We start from the raw sequence: 19882 nt of genomic DNA, 5'->3' as shown, positions 1-19882 counted from the left end.
AGTCAGTGATGAAGTTGATGGTGAAAAAAGGGGAAGAATTAGGTGGCCACTCAACCATCCTATATACCACCAAGCATGCCCAAAGGAACATTAGCACATACCTATGACTCCTTGAAAAAGAATGAATATGTATGCCAGTGTACTACGCATGTATGTCTTAACTGTATAAATGTAGAACCTGAACACGCTTGTCAAGTCGCCTGGTGTACACTGTGAGGAATAAAGGAATGCTGTTTTCTATTGGAGTTAGACAGTTTTCTTCCTGTATCTCGGATGACACACTAAAAAATAATGTTAATGCTTCCTCAGTTGAAAATTTTGTTTCTGGCTGCAGTCTGGAGGGTATTAAGGAAAAGCAGATTCTGAATAGATTGGTGCTTCTATTTCTCAGACAAAGCAAGTAACTAAATGCTGCACAAACGTTGCCTTCACACCTGTTTTTGGAACTGTAACTCTATACAGAATAAAAATATATCTAGTAGGTATGCCCTCTACATAATGAAATTTTAATATCAGAGGAAGCATGCAGTGTTCATACTCTTAAGAGCCCATCACAAACCTTGTTTCAATATAGCAGATATTACACCATTTTTGTACTCTGTAAATTCTTTGAAAATCACAAAACAAAAAACACATTCAGATGGAAAATATTTTTTATTGATCAACTTCCTGTTCCAGACCCTCACTCCTCTCCCATCTTTTTGATCTCACATGATTAATTCTACATGGTTTCAGGATTTGGTATTAATAATCATTTAAATGACTTTATTTCCTTTTTACACAAGAGGAAGTAAGGATGTTTGACGGGAGTATTCCTTGAAATGAAGGCCAAATGCTTGATAATCCACACAATTTGTATTATTATTCTCAAATGTTAAGTATAAATACTGATATAATAGAAAAAAAAATACTTCAGTTATTTCCACATGACTGTTTTCTTTCTAGGCTGGATTTTAAATAACTATCAAACCTAAGACCTCCTCTGACAAATATGAATTATCTCCATCCAAGTCAAATGCAAATATAAACACAGAAATCAGTTATTAGATATACTTAAGGAATATGGTCTGTCACAATGAGGTCATCAGACGGCATCAGAAAACAAAGGAAATTACAAAGATGGATATTGTAAAAAGGTGAGAAAACTTCCTTTCTTCATTTCCCAAAATCTTTTTGTTATGGTTTAAAAAGGAAAGTTATAAATAACATCTGAAATTCTTGTTCTATAGGTACAGTGAAATTATTCATTTAAAGCACATTATATATAAAATATTAATTTAGAAGGAAAATGTGAACCTGATTCTCTAACTACATGACCTAAGATCGGCTTTGTTTTGAAATACTGTGAAATCATAATTTAGCTTCTTTGGGGCAGTAAAGTAGGTCTAACTTGCTAAATTCTTCACCCACGAGAATAATCCCACAGAATTAGGAGAATTTATTAAGATCAGAGATACCAGTTTGCAAATTACACTAAAATACAAGTTGATGTTGATAAACCACTGAGGATATTGAAAATGTGTTCTTAAATTCAGTGCAAGGAATGTACACTCTTCATTCTAGGGGAGAAACAGAAAAGGAAAAGTATTCTTTTCATTGCACTGTGAGAGAGTTCATTGCATTGTTATATAGTTGAAGTCAGCAATAAATTTAACGATTTACTTATCCCTTAAGGACTTGATGGCCCAAACCACACAGGCATTTAACAAATGCACAAAGACAAAATACTTTGTTCTTAGCGGTATCACCTAGTAAGTCAAAAGGCAAAAACTATTCCAAATCAAAGATGGTAGCAGCTTTTCAACCACATGCTTTGCATACCTTCAGCAAGGCTGCATATTTTAAACACCTTTGAACAATGACTTTTCAGAATACCTCTACTCTTTCTAGTGCTCTAGATTGCTCCCACTGTTCCTGGCTGCCTCCAAAAGGACATCCTTAAAGAAAGAGCTTTTTGAAAAGCTCGGGGTCCTACCAAATCATATACCTATTGACTTCATTAATTACTGACTTATTTACAACCTAGGAATAAATGTTTTGGAATGGATGTGGGAAAGAAAAGGCAGATTGGAACAGCTGAGCAGATACATCAAGAGAGTGAGAGAATGGGGAGTTGTGATCTCCCTGCAAATGCCAGGGGAAAAGCAGGAGATATGATATGAAAGCCATGCTCAGTAAATCTGATTGTTCCAGGGCTCTTGAAGGCTGTGTAGTTGTTTTACAAACTTCTCACTTTCATTGGTTATTTATCTCATTCTGCCCTTTCGTCTCTTTAGAAACTATCTTCAGTGCCAGACTGCACACAGAGAGAGCGAGAGCAAAAGGAGTAAGAGATGCAATCAGTGGGGACAAGGAGAGTCAGGAACTTTTCCCAGTAAGTTTCCCAGTAAGTAAAAAAATCACTCTTATATTGCTTCTGCTCCTTAGAGACAGTAATTATGTTTTCAGAATTAACAACTCTGTCAACTGGTAAGATTTTTAAACAAAACATTGATGAGAATGGATGAATACCTGTGTGTCATGGCCTTTGCAGGGTTTTCATTACCATATGTCTGTCCATGAAATCCTAAAGAAACAAGTTAAAATGCAAGGTGTTCATTTGTTTTCATTATAGTTCATGTACTTTTTTTTCTGATTCCAGTTATTTTTTCATTTGGAATAGATGCTTCTTCTTATATAGGTGAAATAAATGTTCCAGAATATTTTGCTTCATTAAATAAAATCCAGAGAAGTGGGCAAAGTAATAATAAAACTGAAAAGGGAAGCAAGTTTTCCCTTGGGTTTTGCATTTGAGAAAAAAAAAAAAAAAGCATGTCAATAACATCACTGCTCTTTTAGGCATATTGACACTGCATGGAATCTTTTACAAAATGTAGTAATGAACTAAGTTTCTATTTCAAAGAGATGTATACAGTAAATATTTTCACAATGCCCTTATAAGATTGTTTCTCAATTACTTTGACATTTAGTAGCATTCAACTGCCACAAATTATGGGCAAATTCTAGGTTTAATATTCCTTTTTTTCTCTTAACATAATAGGATCAAGGACAAACAGCATCCCACTGTAAGGACTGCCACCCTAGATGAGGTTGTCTTTAAGGAACTTTCATTATCCTTTGATTTTGAGAAACTTATACTTAAGAAAATGTCTTAAGAAAAATAATCACTTGAGAATTTAAAGTTCTTAGTAGTAATGCTGTTACATTTGAAATCTGACTCATGGCAAAACAGGCAGTTGATGACTCCTGATGAGCCATTGAGAGCACAAGGATTACACGAATGAGTTGGACCCACCCAGTTCAGAGTCCCACCACTGGGTAACAGTTGGCACCAGTTATCTCAGAGGGAAGTTTCAGCAATCTCCCCCTGGCAAGACAGCAAAGGTCCACTTGCTAATGTGGACACTATTATCTCAAAAATATGAAGTTTGTCAGAAGCTATGAAGCCTATTCTATTTATGCTCCATACAACAAACACAATATTCACATATTAAACCTTCGAAGTCCTGGAAATGCTCAATTTATCTTTTTTTTTCTTCTGATTCTCCACAAATTCTTGATCAGAACAGAAATTATGATGACAAATTTCACATTTCAATCAAATAACAAGTCCATAAAATTCTTCTCCCAGTTTTCAGGATTCCACCACTTTAATTTGATACATAGATCCATTCCTTCCTAGTAGAAGGCAAAGGGGAATTCGCAGACTGTCGTCCCTGGAACCTATAGTTATTTTTATGCTTTTTTAATATCTTTCACATTTCTTAAATGGAAACTATGCATAAGGAAAATGCATCCAGATTGCATGAATCATAGTATTCAGAAATTAACTGATTAACCTTGAGTGGACTTGTGAGTTTTTAAGTACAGAAGAAAACTGAAAAAGCATTATGTCAGTGCTTGCACAGAGTACTGCAGTTGGATTGCATATTCAAGTGTCAAGTATCAGGTTTCCAAATCTGAAGCTACATTTAACTAATAGATGGTGTTAGAGCACAGAGCAAATCTTCCATAGGAATTGCTATGTTTACCATGAACTGAGTGGGACAGTGTTTGCACGGGTTTCAGGAGGCTTTTTTTCTTGCAGTGCTCAGACTGAGCTTTCTCAGCGTGACTCCTTTTTAGACTTTTAGTTCTGCTAAACCTAATCCTGTGATCTTTATCATAAACACTAGAGGCTTATTTACTTCAAATTCACTAGATTTTACAGTGCCTTACCATCAGGGGTTGGAGATTTCAGAATATTCTGACTTCATGAGCATATCTGAGTGCACCTGAACTTATAATACTATCCTCACAGTAATTCTCCTGTGGAGGAAACTTCTACTGTTCCATTTGCAGAGGTGGAGAATTAACTGTAGGGCTACACTGCAATCACTACGATGACAGAAGTGTGTGCCTACTTGCCAAGAATTGTTTTAAACTAGCTACTTCATCTACCAAGAGCAAGGCAAATGTAGGTGTGGTATGCAGCACTTGGCACAGGCTGGTAAATTCACCCACGGAGCAGAGAAAACAGACAGCCACACAAGTTGCCCTTCCAGTAGCTAATTAAAAGCTGGTTTAGGTATTAATCCATTGTCTATAAAGGAAGCTAAGCTTATCTAGCTCACATGTAGATCTCTACATTCAGTAAAATGAATCCCATCTCCATTTCCAAATTAAAGCACACTTCACCTGAGATGCTCTTGTCCATTCAGTCAAGACCTGATTTTTCTTTTGTCTCCATAAGTACTTACCACAGTGGATATCACAGATCTGCAGCGGAACTGAATAATCTACATCTGTCCTCCAGCCCTTGTAAAAGAAAGAAGAGTCTTATTCCCCTTTCAGCAGTACTGCTACTAAACATTTCTGTTGACATAAATAATAAAACACTGCTTTATTAGTCTACTTGATTGAGTACATTTTTATTCTAATTTTAAAGAAATATATATGATGACTTCAGTCTAGCGAGTCACTATCATTTTTAAGTTTGTAAAGGCTAAAACCAATCAGTTTTTTCCTTGCTTGGAGAGTTATGTTCTGACAGATGTTATTTACAGAATGGGCAATTTACGCAGGAACTTATCAACTCATCAACTGAAGAACCTCAAGAAACACCAAGTTGAGAACTTTCAACTCCAGAGCAGAGAAAACATATCAGCTTCATACTCATTTTCTATAAATGTCTTCATGAAGTTCAGATACAGAATTAGTGTGCAAAAATGTCAGTAATTTGGTCTGCTGTGCTTTCAGGAGCACTTATTCTAGCATTCTATGTACTTGCTGTGCTGTTAGCTGTATACCTAACCTTTTTTAGCTAATGTCAAAGTTTGAAAGATTCATCTATGATTTACTTGGATCTTTTAACTAACTTTTCATTACAAACAAAGGAACATACAGAGACAGGATTAACAATTTCCTGTTGATATCCCTTTATCTGCCACTTACAAAGCAGCAGGATCGCTGACAGCAACTTCTCTGTTAATTAATATAATCTCAACAAGAGGTGGTGGCAGCACTTCAAGCTATAAATAATGCTCTTTGCCAACTCCATTTGCACAGTAATCAGATCTGGCTAGGAAGAGGAAGCTGTGAGGGTGCCTGCTGGTTTCCTTCTTTTTTTTTTTCTTTCTTTCTTTCTTTTTTATGACTTGTTTATTTTGTACACAGCACCTGGCAAAATCAGGACACGTACCTGAATGCAAACTGTTGACCTGCACATTTCCCGTGACACAGTGATTGACACAGAATCTCCCTTATGGAAAAAAAAAAAAAAAAAAAAAAAAAAGAAAGGAAAAAGAAAAAGAAAAACTGTCATTTTCCATATCTGGAACAATGAAAAAATATTGCCTTTCCAGCTCTCTTCTTCCTTTGCCAATTAATACTGCATGTTTCACTGGATTGGAAAATTAATCTATAAAGTAAAAAATTATGAATGTACACATTCATTATGGAAGGTTACATATTTTCAGAGATATCTCTGGCTCTCAATGACCATAAGTAGCTAGGGTAGTTTTGCCAAGCACAGTTTGGATAGCACAGGAAGAAGGCCAGTGTTCCTGCACTTTGTGAAGTATTGTGAGGGAGGGCACGCTCCTACCAAGGCCACTGACACCACATTAGCACCAAGCATCTTCGCTTCTTTTCCCTGGTGTACGTGAATTGAAGGAATGACCTTTTTTTGCATTTTGTGTGGGTTTCCCATCATATTGTATGCCAAGAACAAGCTCAGCCTTAGGGTAAAATTGTCCTAAATGACTGTTCTGACACTTAACATTTGATTGTTTACAGTTTGTCCTCAAAATACTGTTAGTTAGTTCACTAATAGTTCTGCATCCCACACTGTTTTCTTTAGTGTGGCAAACTCCTAAAATAATTTTGGTAAATTAGGTAAATGTGTTCTTACTCAAGCACAACCAAATTGGGATTACTAGAAGGAACATCAGTTTCTGGGAACACAGAGCTAAGTCATTATGAAAATTTTGTGTATATTGCTCACGGTGGTGAGACGGGAACTGCATGCAACTTATGTGGGCTTCCACTCTGTCACAGTACACAAAGGAAATCACAGCTTTGCATCAGAAGGAAGAAAAAAAGCATGTCTAAATGTAATGGTGCCCTCCATGAAAGACACTGTACAACACCTGGTTCTGCCTCCTCAGTGTTGTAACATTAGCCTTCCCACTTTGTAATTCACACAGGGAGCATTTAAAACCAATAGTCGAAATTCCACACATTTTATTTGAAATAAGCCAATTGAAGGGAAATCACATCAATAAGTGCTCACTGAATATAGTTTATCAACTGCTGCTGCACAGAACTCCATCCCCGTCAATAATACAGCATTTCTCTAGATATCTTGCTCCATTAGGATGGAGTTCTCTTGCTCTTCTCTGTGACATCCAACAATAGGACAAGGAGCAATGGGTGCAAGCTGAAACACAGGAGGTTCCACACAAACATGAGAAAAAACTTTTTCATAGTAAAGGTAACAGAACACCGAATGGGCTGCCTAGAGTTTGTGGGGTCTCCTTCTGCAGATATATTCAAAAACTGCTAGGATGTGTTCCTGTGTGACCTAGTCTAGGTGTTCCTGCTCAAGCAGGAGCACTAGAGTCTTTTGAGGTCCCTTACAATCCCTGCCATTCTGTGATTTTGTGACTTCTGATAGACCCATGCCCTCATTTCTCAGATCTCTTGGAGGAGTTAGCATATTCCACTTAGACTCAACTTCAACTTGCACAACCAAAACCCAGAGTTGGAAAACTCCGCTTGGAACAGCTGCTCTTCTACACTCAGGACAAGAGAATTAAAAAATAAAAATAAACATATTCATTAGCTTTCAGTGTCCATCCCTTTGAGTTTAAAAACTCAACTGCTTGCTTAAAAAGTTGCCTTCTTATCAACACCCCCCTGCTATATACACACTGCACAATGAAAGAATCAAAAGACTGCAAAAGCAGTCTTGTCTTCCCACAGCCTTTTTCCTTTCTCCCTTCTTTTTGTTGAAAGAAGCAGTTGTGCAGTCAGAAGTTGTTGTGCAGTCCCAGTCAGCTGTCTGAATAAGTTAAACTTTATGAAAACTTAATTTTTTGTGTGCTAAACGTGGGTTTCTTTTAGCAGCCACAAGATTGAGAGTAGCTAAAGCCCTTTGTGGAATTGTGCCACAAGTCTTATATTTAACGATGTGAGACTTGTGAGGTCTGCTACACCAGTGACCCATATAATTATATTAATAATAAAATAATGCATAGTACAAATGCTATACCACAAAAATGATGTTAAAAGAATATTAGGTTCCTCTCAATTGTAGTTACTTTCTTTGACATGACTCATTTGACCTCAGTCTCCTTTTTTATACCTTCCATCAGTGTGAGATCAGAATCGGGACTACACGCTTTAAAAATGTTCCAGTAATTGTTCCAGTAAGCATATGCATGTGCTTATTAATGCTTTCAAGTTGCATAGCAATAAATGGAATAATAAACAAATGTGGTTAAATTTGGTCAGAAGTATTACAGTACTTGAATAAATAATGTATACAAACCACAGAGACTGAACGGCGTATCCCAACAGATTCACATGAGGCCAGCTGTGTCCTGTTACACACCAGCACTGAGAAGTGTGCTTTGGTTTGGGATGTGAAGAAAACTTGTATCCGATCTGCAACTGCAGCTGTTCTCATCTTCCAAGCTGACAACAGAGGAAAATAATTATTTTTTCATACTGATCAACATGGGACCTACCGGGAACTTTATAAACAGAAGTAACAAACCATCAAATCTCTTTGCTATAATTTACAGGCTACAATGATGTGAATACATCAGTAAAGAAAAAACTTGCTTACTGGAGAAAGCAAGTTACAATTTAACATTACATAATTTTAAAAAATATATATTTACCTGGAAATTCTCCATGTGCAAATGGACATTTAACCCAAGAGCCTTGCTTGGTTGTAAACTGAAACCAGAGAAATCTGTTAGGAAAACTGATTTTCTTTATTTCAGTATGCGGGTACACATTCAAGTACAGATAATCACTGCATTCCAGAAAAGGAGGTTGAATTCGCAGCTTTTCTGTTCTATAGTATCTTCTAACATTTGATTAAAATTAGATCCCCAGCTCTTCAGATATTTATACCCCTGCTCAATTTTACAGAAACTTCATTCCATTGACTTAAAAGTAGTATAAAATGAAATAATAATGTGCCAAAATTAATCTTATGTGGATTTTTTTTTCACCAATAATAAACAGTACTCCAGTAAATGTAGCAGTTCAAACACTTTAATTATCAAATATTTACTATGGAAAAATTTCCACAAAAATTTCAATGTATGCTTCAGAGTTTGCATGTATGACCTAAAATATTTTGACTGCTTTTCTTAAGTAGAAAAATCTGGGCGCAATCTGACCTTTGCGAGATCACTGCTGCTGCATTTCCAAGAACCTCCTTTAAATTTAATGTTTCACATTTCTTTCATTTTTACTTCCTATTCATCAGAGCTATTAAAATAAACATTAATCCTAAATAATAATAGCAATTCAGAAAGAGGATAGGAAAGAGGTTCTTTTCAAAGAAACTACTTTACCTTCATACAAAGTCTTGGGTGAGTGTCCACACGAGAATACTTAACCTGCTTGAAAAGATAGTACTCAGCATTAGCTGGTTTCATTGACTAGTTTCAGACAATTACTTACTCCAGATTTTCTTGGTTTGATAGCAGAGAAAGGAACTGGTTTATGTACTGGCATGAAACTAAAAATAGAAACAACTGCTATTTTGGATTACTGAATTATTTGCTTATCTGTAACGTAGCATTTTTATAGTCAATCTAACCCTTTAGAGTTTAATTAATTGATTTCGATGTGACTTTTGTACAAAATTCTGATTACACAGCAGTCTTGTTCCAGTCCCTCATTCATCAGTAATGCTGCATAATGTTTAAAAATTCACCCCAGAGTGTTGTTGGATTAACACGTCCACCTTCAGCAGAGATAATTCTCAATTTTCAGTAAGAAAACACTTAAACACAGAATGAACTGGGTAACAGGTATGACCATTACCAGTCAAATCTCATTTTAGGTTTCCTTTTTTTCTTGGTTTTTTTTTTTTTTAATTTTATTTAATTTTATTTTATTTTCCTGAAAGCAATGAGTTGTGCTGGTTGTCAGCAGATGATTAATCCCAACAGGCCTGCTCACATATGTAAAGTTAAACTTACTTAGTTTTTCAAGATCAAATCTTTGTTGAAACACGTAAAATGGTAAATCTGAACAATCAATCACTGAATACTTGACCAGGAGTTCCTGAACAAAAAAAAAAAAAAAAAAAACACTCTAGCCCTCTACTGCCTTGCCATCATGTAATTAGTCTCAGAGTTTTAAAAATAATGTGTATATGATTTTATTTGCCTTTTGAGATGTTACATGAATTTTACTGGATTTTCTTCACATTAAAGTCTGAAACTTTACTAAATGTTAGCTCAAATTCTATCCAGTGCATTCACTCTCGTGACAGTTCAGATTGAAGTATGGAGCAGTTCAAGATACATGCATAAAAATCCTTTTCAGATGTAGAAAATAAGTGCTGGAAGAATTGGGGAACACAATATTTCAATACCCACATCTTCAAGGCATTGAAACCAGCTTGAGGCAGGCACTTCAAAGTGAACATAATGGAGTACAAGCCTACCATCAAAGTACCTTTACATCTTCAGTAAGATCTAAGGAGATTTAGATTTATCTGACTTACATTTTAGATATCTAAAGTTAAATATCCAGATTATGATATTATGATATCCAATCGCAACAGACTCTTGACATAGTGAAGCAAAACATCAGAGACATATCCCTCTAGCCTTTCTTAAATACCTATTGTCAGATGAAAAGAGTAGTCCTCTAAATGTCTGCTTCATTTCCTCACCTTAAAGGGAATCTTAGATGAATAGTTTAGTCTTGAACACATAATTTTTAGACAGTAAAGAAAGAGCAGATTAATCATGCCCTTACTATAAACGAAAAGCGGAATCTATCAACCCCAAAGAATTTAGTAAACATTACTAGCTTCATAGTCATGTCCATGTTTTATTTCTTAGCGTGAGTCAACCAATATTGAACGTTTTTAATAAATTATGTGGTTAGTGTACAAGAACAGGCTGTGGTTATGAACAGTTCAAAGCATCAGAGAAGAAAAGAGGAATTTGCAACTGCTCTTATTTCAAAGTGTAGCTTCATGTTATGTATTGTATGGTCATGGCCAGTCTTGCTATTTGAATGAAGAGCTGCAAAGCTCTTACCTTCTCAGGAAAACGTTTGGAAGAATCTTGTATATCTTCACACTGGTCATTAGACTTCATTAATCTGCATAGGTTAACAATGACAAGCACAGGGCAGGCTGGTTCCCAAGCTAGGGTTTGTGTCACTGGATTATAAATGATATTATCCCATAATGCCTTTGTATCTGCGCACCAAAAAAGTGGAAATATTATTCAAAATGTCTAAAAATATAACCAGGGAAAGATGCTTTAATCTTAAGAACTGAAAATATGTTATTTTATCTACCACAGTACAACAATCCAGTATGATAGTTTTCTTGCAGTTTTGGAATAGATGGTTTTCACCTTAGAAGAATTTCAAATTGCGACAAAAAAAAAAACACTCAAATAAAGAGTAATCATCAAGTACTTGCCATTTTCAAAGGGACAAAGTTGTAATCTCCTTGCATCTGGAATTGCCAGCCAACCCTACAATCCAAAAATTAGTGATGAACTAGAGATCTTCAGTTACAACAATTTTTAACATTTCTAAAACTATGTGAAAGACCAGCCATCCCACCAAAGACACATGTATTATGCCTATTATGGTGTTTGGGGAAGTATTTTTTAAAAGGTTGTTTTTCAGTGGATATCTATTCATCATTCTTGGGATTGGAGCTGATGAACTGATCCTAGCTGGAAGCCAATAAACTGGAGTTGATGACATGATCCCTTCTAGCCCTATATGCCTGCTATTTCTGAGTCATATATTTGGACCATATTTCATTTAAAAAGACTTCTATGATATTCATTGTTTCTTACAGTGTCATTATATTCTAGGGGTAAGAAAAGACATTTAAGAATCATAATGCCAGATCTCATGACATTCATTGTGGTTAAGGATGCAGCCTTGAAGTCTGAGGACTAACATTAAACTCAATAATGCAAGGACCTACGCATGATTGTTAGTATAACCTAATTATTTTGATTAATGTTCACAGTTCTCATTTGTTTGCTCAGCAATGATACGTTGGATTTCTCTGTATATATGCTGAGTGGACTATTTTCTAGTGACCTCCTACCTTTCAGAGTGAAATTAAAAATATATATATTAATAGGCTTGGAAGAGGCCTCATGATCCAATTCATATACAAAGTATGTGATACTAGATGTCTACAGTATACACATCTGAATGTAACTAGACTGCCCAAATTCTTATTACAATAGCCACATAAAGATCCAGTCAACGCTGCCAGTGGAGTTTTCACAGTGCTAATCAGTTCATCCAAAAATAAGCAAGTACATTTGGTCCACTGAGTAACTTCACAGGCTTCACTAACTTCATTAACTAGATTATCACCGTCTAAAGAGTTTGGACATCTAATTCAAATGTAGTATTTGCAAATGGGTGTCTACATTTATTATGTTAATCCACAAGTAAAATCCTACTCCAATATCCAGTGAGAAATCAGTATTTCTGTATTCTATCAAATTCATTTTAAATTAGTTTGGTGAATTTTATTTCTTCTTGTTTAATAGATTATTAGAAAAAAGGTGTAGATACTGCGATTAGAAGAATGGAGATTAACATCCTTCATTTTTGTGTCAAAAATGGCTTTAGCTTAAAATAAGAGACCATTCTGATGAGTATTTAATTAACAAACGTAGCTTCTCTTTACATGTGTTTTACCAGGCTAATGAAAACATGTTCTCTGAATCTCCTTTTTAAGAAGAGAGACAGTTCTGATGAGTATTTAATTAACAAACATAGTTTCTCTTTACACGTGTTTTATCAGGCTAGTGAAATGTTCTTTGAATCTCCTTTTTAAGACAGTCTTTATACTCCCCAACCATTCTAGATTTTTTATGTACATCTTCCATTTTAATTATTGTCTATTAAATACAGATGCAATAATTGCCTACATTATTTCATAGGTTTTACCTATACTTTCCCATTAGCTTGGGATAATCTAGCCACCTACATCTTATTTCACATTTATACCACATAAGCACATTTCTTTTACCATTCTATGATGAACTATTACACCCTGATCTTTGTGTGATTTCCAAATATGGACTCACATTTTACAATAAGAATTGTTTGTATTGGAGAAAATGCATGAACTTGCATTTCACACCATTACACTTTATCCTCATTTAGTTATTTCTATATGAAGAGCACTAGTCTTTTCCAATTATCCAGATTCTCTTTTTTATTATTATTATTATTATATCTTTCAACTGTATTAATAGCAAATCTCATTACCATGTTCCTTCTTTTTGTGCCCTTGTGGCTGATGAAAACTTCTATGTAAGACCTGAGCGTGATCCTTAAATAACCTTTCTATTATCACTGCACCATTCAACAAGAGCATTTGAATTAGTCCTCCAAGAAAGTATTATCTACCACAGCTTCCTTAAATCATCTCTTAGTTTTGAATGTGAAACTACCTCAAATGCTATGCTGAAATTCAGATTAAATTTGCTGTCTTTTCATTACTTATAAAAACTCAGTTAAATCAACATTGTATAAATTAACGTGAATTGTATTCTACTTTCCTTTTCCCTCCATTTTTAATTAGCATTTTCTGAAAAATCTCTTCAACTTTTTCATCATCATAAGGTCAAACAAGCTTTAGTCAGAAACTGTAGAGCTGTAGAGCATTTTCCTGCAGATTTTCCCAGCCTGTTTAGCACACATCCCATTTAAAATTTATTTAATCAGAAACACACATATATATAAAATCCAGACTGTTACCTCAATGCAAAGACAAGGAAGTAGCTGGGAGTACTTCAGAGAAACTGATTTTAAGGAATCCTTCCCTTTTATCTGAAATGAGAAAGATGAACATGAATCCAAGCTAGTTAATACCTTTTAATAAAGTTAAATAAAGACATAGAAGACCATTTCATATGAATATGATCTTAATTAGCATTCACACTCCAGACACCTCAAGAAAGCAATGCTTCAGGCCTAAACTCACCACAGCAAATTGTCCTACATCTTCACAGGTAAACCATTTGTGACACAAACGAATGTAATAATCTTGATCTCGAAGAAAGTTGGATACATTCACTGATATGATTTTCTTCGTCCTGTCTACATTAAAGTCTAATTTTCCCGCTGAAAAAGAAAATTCAAGCATTAATTTTTTATATTTAGGTCTTAATTTAATTTTGTATATTTCTGATTTGATTGTTGCATTATAAAAATAAAGAATGTATTTAAAAACTTAAGAGATAAATCAACATTTCTTACGTAGGTTATTTGAATTCATTCTTTTTATATCCTGAGTCTCCTATAGGTAATCTTATTTTATGACATATAATAATTTTCTAAATAATAAATTTGAATATCACTATTTTTTAATTAACACTGTCAATAATGAGAGGCCAAGACACCTGCAGATTGAACCTCGACCTCATTACTTGAAATACGTAGTTCATGTCCAAATACTTGAAATATACACACTAATGGTACTTAAAAGCTGATTATCCTAAGGCTGAAATCTCATTTCTTTGAGAATATCTGCAACTACACTGGACAAGTATGACACGTGGGAGCTTTTTCTTTATTATTCTTCTTCACAGGTATCTCAAAATCATGATAGCAGTTTGGCCAATTAGTTTTAAGCTAATTATGAGATCTGTTTATAGACAAAATATGAACTAGTAATCTGAAGTTAATGAAAAGACACGAACCTGCTTCCAAATATTTAAGTATTGAATAGGTTGTCAACATCTTTAAATGCTATATAGCATTTACCAGTCAATATAGAGAAACAATGAAATTTTCCAACATATCCAATATATAATTTTAAGTAGCAGTTGTAAATTATTTCTTTTCTGCTTATTCAGCTATGAAAACATATAGTTGTAGAGGTCACAAGAAATATCCCACAACTTCAAGTTATACAGAAAATCAGCTCACCCAAACAAGCTGGAATATGCTTTCCCACATCACTATTTCTGCAATCTGCAAAAGAGAGGCCACAATTTTCTTCAGTATTGCTTTATTTATGTAGATGTATAACTAAGATTTACAAATTACCCAAGTTTCCCAACAGTAAAGCAATCTCATACATCCCTTTTATAGGCATATTTTGATCCACTTCTAGATAGTGAAGCAAGTAGAGGAAGTACCGCACACACAGATTGGGTCTTAACTTGTATTAAGGAGCTATCTCACCAGTATGGGGTTTCTCCTGTTAAACCTCTTTAGCAGTTTAAAGTGGCAAACTAGGATACAAAAGTCCACTTCTTTACCCAGTAGCTAATAATAATATAAGTAATAATAATTTCAGTTATTATTTCCTTGAAACACACTCCAGTTATTTACTAGGCTCATTTCTCTGCTAAAAACAACTATATTTTTTTTATTCTTGCTTTCCTCTAGAATTGCAAGGAATTACCTTCATTTAGTTCCCAGAGAACTTGTCAGAACTACACACCAACCATCATCTTCAGAACTAGTATCTTCATACCTCTATCTCCAGAATCTAAATCTTGATTTTAGAAGATTTTGCTTAAGTGTGAATTAGAGCAGTATTTTGCTTTAATGGCCCCACACTGCAATTTTCCATAGGAAAGCATTTTCATTTGTTTTCATTTGTTTGTTCTCTCTGAAGTGGCTTAAAACCAGGCTTTATAAAGCCTTGTTTTTCCCTTTTTCATTCACAAAATACATATCTCCTTCAGCAGTGAACTGGAGGGGAAGATTTAGCAAGAAAATGAAACACTTTTTAAATAGTAAAATCTTAAGCAACCACAACGTGTCTGATACTGTGTGCAAGGGATGGTACTGCACCAATGGCCACAGGCAAGAGCAGCCATGCACAGACTGTGGCAATGGGATGGCAGGGACAAGTACAGGCACTGGGCTGAACTAAGGCTCTCAGTTCATTTATTGCACCACCACTTACCTGCATCAGCCACACTGGTTGAACCACTGAATCTACTTCAAAATGCATATAAATGGGCAACTTAACACCCAAAACAAGGACCAATTGTACCTTATCTCACTCTGTTAAATAAAAACAGGTTACAGAACAGATAGGCAGTGAAAATAAGAAGATATTTCTTTGCACTTTCTTATTAAACATTCCTCAAGCTCTGAAACCACCTGAGGCCTAATAGAAAACAACAGAATTTCCATCTTATGCACAGAGATCATGCAGGACTAGGGCTGCTGGCAGAGATCAACCACATGCCAATTGCAGGAATGCAATTTGGAATAAATGCATAATGTATTTTTCTAAACGTTTTGAACTACAATCTCTGGTATCTGGTGTTTTATTTTGTTTTTGGCAAGTCAGACATTTACATGCGCTAAATAAATCACCAGAAAGTAGAATAAGATTGATTATGTCATACTTAATATAGTACCATTTAGATCAGAGCATCCCAAAATGTAATTAGCCTTTACATTCAGATTTTGGTTTTGTTTTATTTGATCTTGTCTTGTTTTTCTCTTTGAAAAGATGTCTTTTGAAAAAAACTTTTTTGAAGATGTTTTCCTACCTTCAACATAGTATTCCTGACTCATCTTAACTTCACAGTAATTTGGTACTGTTTTCATGGTCACATAGATGTGTTGTGCTACGTTGACTTCAAAGCAATTGAATTGAACCTGCACCTGTTTAAAACGTTTATAAAATAAAGTTTGTGTGTGACTTTCAGAATGTATGAAAACTACTAGTTATGAGAGTTAAGCAAGCAATATTTTTATTTAAATTGATCTATATTTGCACTGAGCATTAAGCATTCTGAGATACTGTAGAATTAAGAATGTAAAGGAAGCAGATGCCATTTAATTAAAAGATCAAATCAAAGAGTGTAATTATTTCTAATCTAGGAGCTTGCCATCATCTTCCCTTCCAGAAAAACAAATATCTGTGAGATAACTGTGAGAATTCCAAGTGCATATGCTCCTATTTGATATAAATGCCTTTGAAAGGTAAAAGATTTGTCACTGAACTGAAAGTAAGAAAATTTTCCAAAATGTATTTGTTGAGTCATGCCTATAAAACTCACCTTTCTCTGGAAGCTAATAATTGTCAATTGCCAGTCTTGCATTGCATTGTAGGGACTTTTGATCATCAACTGATGATACTGAGTGTAGACTGTAACTGCAGTTTGGGAGCAGAAATTGCTTTCACACATGCGATCAATATAAAAAACCACATGAAGTAACATGTTTTGTATGGGATTAATAACAGTTATTCACCACTAGCTGAAAGCAAAAATTCCTCTTTTAAACAGTGGGTCAAGAATTGCTTTCTTTTTTTTTTCTTTCTTTTTTTTTTTTTTTTTTTTTTGCCAGCTGCAGATAACAAATACTTCTGGGTTTAGTTTTCTACAAAATCATACTCTGCTGCTGCAATTATTATTATGAGTTTAAAACAGATATGCACAAGTGCTCAGGCGCAGGGTTGCTTTCTAGATGTGCAAATTCTATTGATACGGCTGGAACTAAATAAATGCAAGTGGGACGTGATAACATGCACTTAATGGTCCCTGTGACACTGTGCTTCCTGACAACTGAAGTAACAAAAGCTTCCCCACAATCTGACAGGTACAATAAGAAAGGAAAAAAGATCAATTTGAAAAGTAGAGTTTATAGAGGCATCTTCTCCTGATAGAAGTCAAGCGGAAGAAGTAAAAAAATGATGACAAATAACATACAGAAGATGTTTGTTATGGATTTTCATCAGACATTACTGAAGCATACGTTTCATTTCTGCTTTCCACAAAATCGTTAATAAAGAGAAATACAAAAACTTGGCTTTTCCAAAGGTTTATAAACATTTAAATGAAAAACAACCTCATAAAAATGAGTTTACCTTCTTTCCATTAAGTAACTTGCTTTTTTTCCTGGCAAATCTCACATTTGTGCACTGAGATTGCTGCGTGTCCACTGAAAAAGAACATATTTCCAGCCCACGAATATTTTCTGAAATAAGTTAGGAACACATTTCAAAACTGTGATTTGAACATCTTTAACAGTAAAACAAGATATCCCATATCCTAAGCTTTCCAAGTGAAAGGCATATGTATAGGTATGTCTATCTCTGTAAAAATAAAAGGGTACAACATGTACAGCATGGAGGTGGAAGCCTCCATGGATTTAGAACAGATTGCTATGAATTAAGACTTTAATTATGCAAACTGTCATGCAAATGATTAAGCATGAATCACACAATGAGTGAAGCACACCAGGAAATATCTAAACAATAACACACTAACTACATGAATGGCAGATTGTTAGTAAAAATAAACGATGCCCCAAAAAAAATTAGTGCTTTCATTTTATTTTGGTTTAGAATTGTAACTTTAGAATGAAATACAGTTTCTTCTGTTGCTGGTGTTACTCATGCCCATGTTGCCAGGGCAGATGGAATCTGTGTTTATGTGTGTGTAAATACTCGCTTGTGAGAGACCAAGAAAGAAAGGGCAGCAGTACTCCAGGAGCACTGGTAGAAGAAACTGTAATATGTTGGAAGTAAAAATTCAGTTCTCATTCCTTAGAGAAATTCCAGGGGTTTATCTTGGTTCATAGTTAAATAGTGCCATAAGGAAATCTGTACAACCAGATGAAAACAGCTTGGACACAAGCATTACAGTATGAAACAAAAACTGGCAAAAGAATAGCAAGAAGTAAACAGAAACAATTCAGTAGCAAATCTGCTTCCTACCATCCAGACTCAGAGTTCCTTTAATGTTTAAATGAAGAGAGCAAGGGCTTCCTTGGACACATTTAATAACTGTAGAGATCTTCATGCTTTTCAGTATCACAGAAGACAAAGATGCAGGAGCACTGTGGCAGAAGCTATTGAAAATGCCACCTGCAAATATAAAACACGAAGAGAAATCTTAGTCTGCACAGGATATTTCTGGGGGAGGAAGAACCAAAGATGAAGCTCCAGCTCTTTGGAAATCAACAGAGAAGTCACCAGTGACTTCAGTAAAACCTATACTTAGGTTACCTAAGATATTCGTGTGACCACAGCAAGCACATAGCTTATTGACCTCACCAGCAATATAGTGGAAAAGAACTACATTACAGATGGGGTTTGATAATAAATTTCCTGGCTTAAGAAAGTATGAACTCAAAATACAAAAACATATTTCTAATAGTTAAGGTTAGCAAGAGTGCAGCTAGACTAACAGCATTTCTAAGCAATTAGATCTTCCAAGTCATGGCTAGACCAATAATACAAGTTTTTGGGGTTTTTTTTTTGCTTGTTTGTTTCTTCTCAAAAAAAACTTTGCCTGCATGTTATGAGTACCCTTGTAGGTAGTGTTTCACTTTTAGGAGTCACTGGCTGATAGTCTCAGCTAAAGCTAAATATAATTTTCACACGAGTGTTTCTGCTGATGCTAAATATAACTTTCACACAAGAGGGCACCATTGCATTCCTAGTGATGAAAAGAATCCCCCACACCTACAATACTTCCTTCCAGTAAGATATGAAAAACAAGATCAAAAGAATCCATTACCCATGCTTTGTTCAAGGTATAAACAGAAGTCTCAAAACAGAACTACTATGTCTCGTCTTATTTTCTTGTGCCAGTTTAGTCATACCTCAAATCCTTTGGACATGCGTTCACACAACAGCCTTCTGTAGACTAACCTAAAAGAAAAACTAGTCTTAAGGCCCCATGTCTCATTAGTTAGCCATCTCTCTCTACTTCCCAGACCACTCAACAAAGGAATTGGTCATTTGTTTATGAGTTTATGTTGGTAAGTGGATGTAATCCCCAGTGCATGCCTGAGGTTTCTTTACCTCAAATTCATTGTTTGTAGTCCCAAAAATCAGAGTTCAAGAGACTGTCAGAATGGATAATTAGGGAACTGGGTCTTGTCCCTTGGCTTTGTGATCTACAACGCAGCATTCCTCATTTTATCTGCAACTTTATGATTGTAGTTTCTTTGAAATATTTATTATCCTCCTAACTTCATCATGAAAGTTACAAGACACTTGACTAAAACAAGGAATTTCACAGCTCATTCTCCTTTTCAACCTTTGATTCTTGTTACTCATGCTGCTAAGCATACTCCTAGAAGGCATCCAAGTACTATGGAGAAAAGCATAGCATGTAAGTGCAATGGCATGATACTGTGCTAGCTATAAAAATACAGA

General features: G+C 35.1%; 1 protein-coding gene across 1 annotated transcript in view; it reads right to left on the bottom strand.

Annotated features, from left to right (window-relative positions):
- Positions 1–993: 993 nt before the first annotated feature.
- Positions 994–19882, bottom strand: part of IL17REL (interleukin 17 receptor E like) — a 42635-nt gene continuing 23746 nt past the window's right edge. Inside the window, exons 3-17 of the mRNA XM_065741526.1 lie at positions 18434–18583; positions 17582–17691; positions 16260–16374; positions 14671–14715; positions 13724–13863; positions 13498–13569; positions 11174–11228; positions 10782–10945; positions 9075–9122; positions 8388–8445; positions 8033–8178; positions 5681–5740; positions 4740–4797; positions 2512–2566; positions 994–1559 (exon numbers count right to left, since the gene is read on the bottom strand). Of these exons, the coding sequence (XP_065597598.1) occupies positions 1532–1559; positions 2512–2566; positions 4740–4797; positions 5681–5740; positions 8033–8178; positions 8388–8445; positions 9075–9122; positions 10782–10945; positions 11174–11228; positions 13498–13569; positions 13724–13863; positions 14671–14715; positions 16260–16374; positions 17582–17691; positions 18434–18583 (1304 nt within the window). The 3' untranslated portion in view covers positions 994–1531. The remainder of the gene's footprint in view (positions 1560–2511; positions 2567–4739; positions 4798–5680; positions 5741–8032; positions 8179–8387; positions 8446–9074; positions 9123–10781; positions 10946–11173; positions 11229–13497; positions 13570–13723; positions 13864–14670; positions 14716–16259; positions 16375–17581; positions 17692–18433; positions 18584–19882) is intronic.

Source organism: Cyrtonyx montezumae, unplaced genomic scaffold (genome assembly GCF_038088225.1).
Source record: "Cyrtonyx montezumae isolate F1298 unplaced genomic scaffold, pur_monq_1.0 scaffold_3, whole genome shotgun sequence".
Lineage (NCBI taxonomy): Eukaryota > Metazoa > Chordata > Aves > Galliformes > Odontophoridae > Cyrtonyx > Cyrtonyx montezumae.
This window is presented reverse-complemented; position numbering and strand designations above follow the sequence as displayed.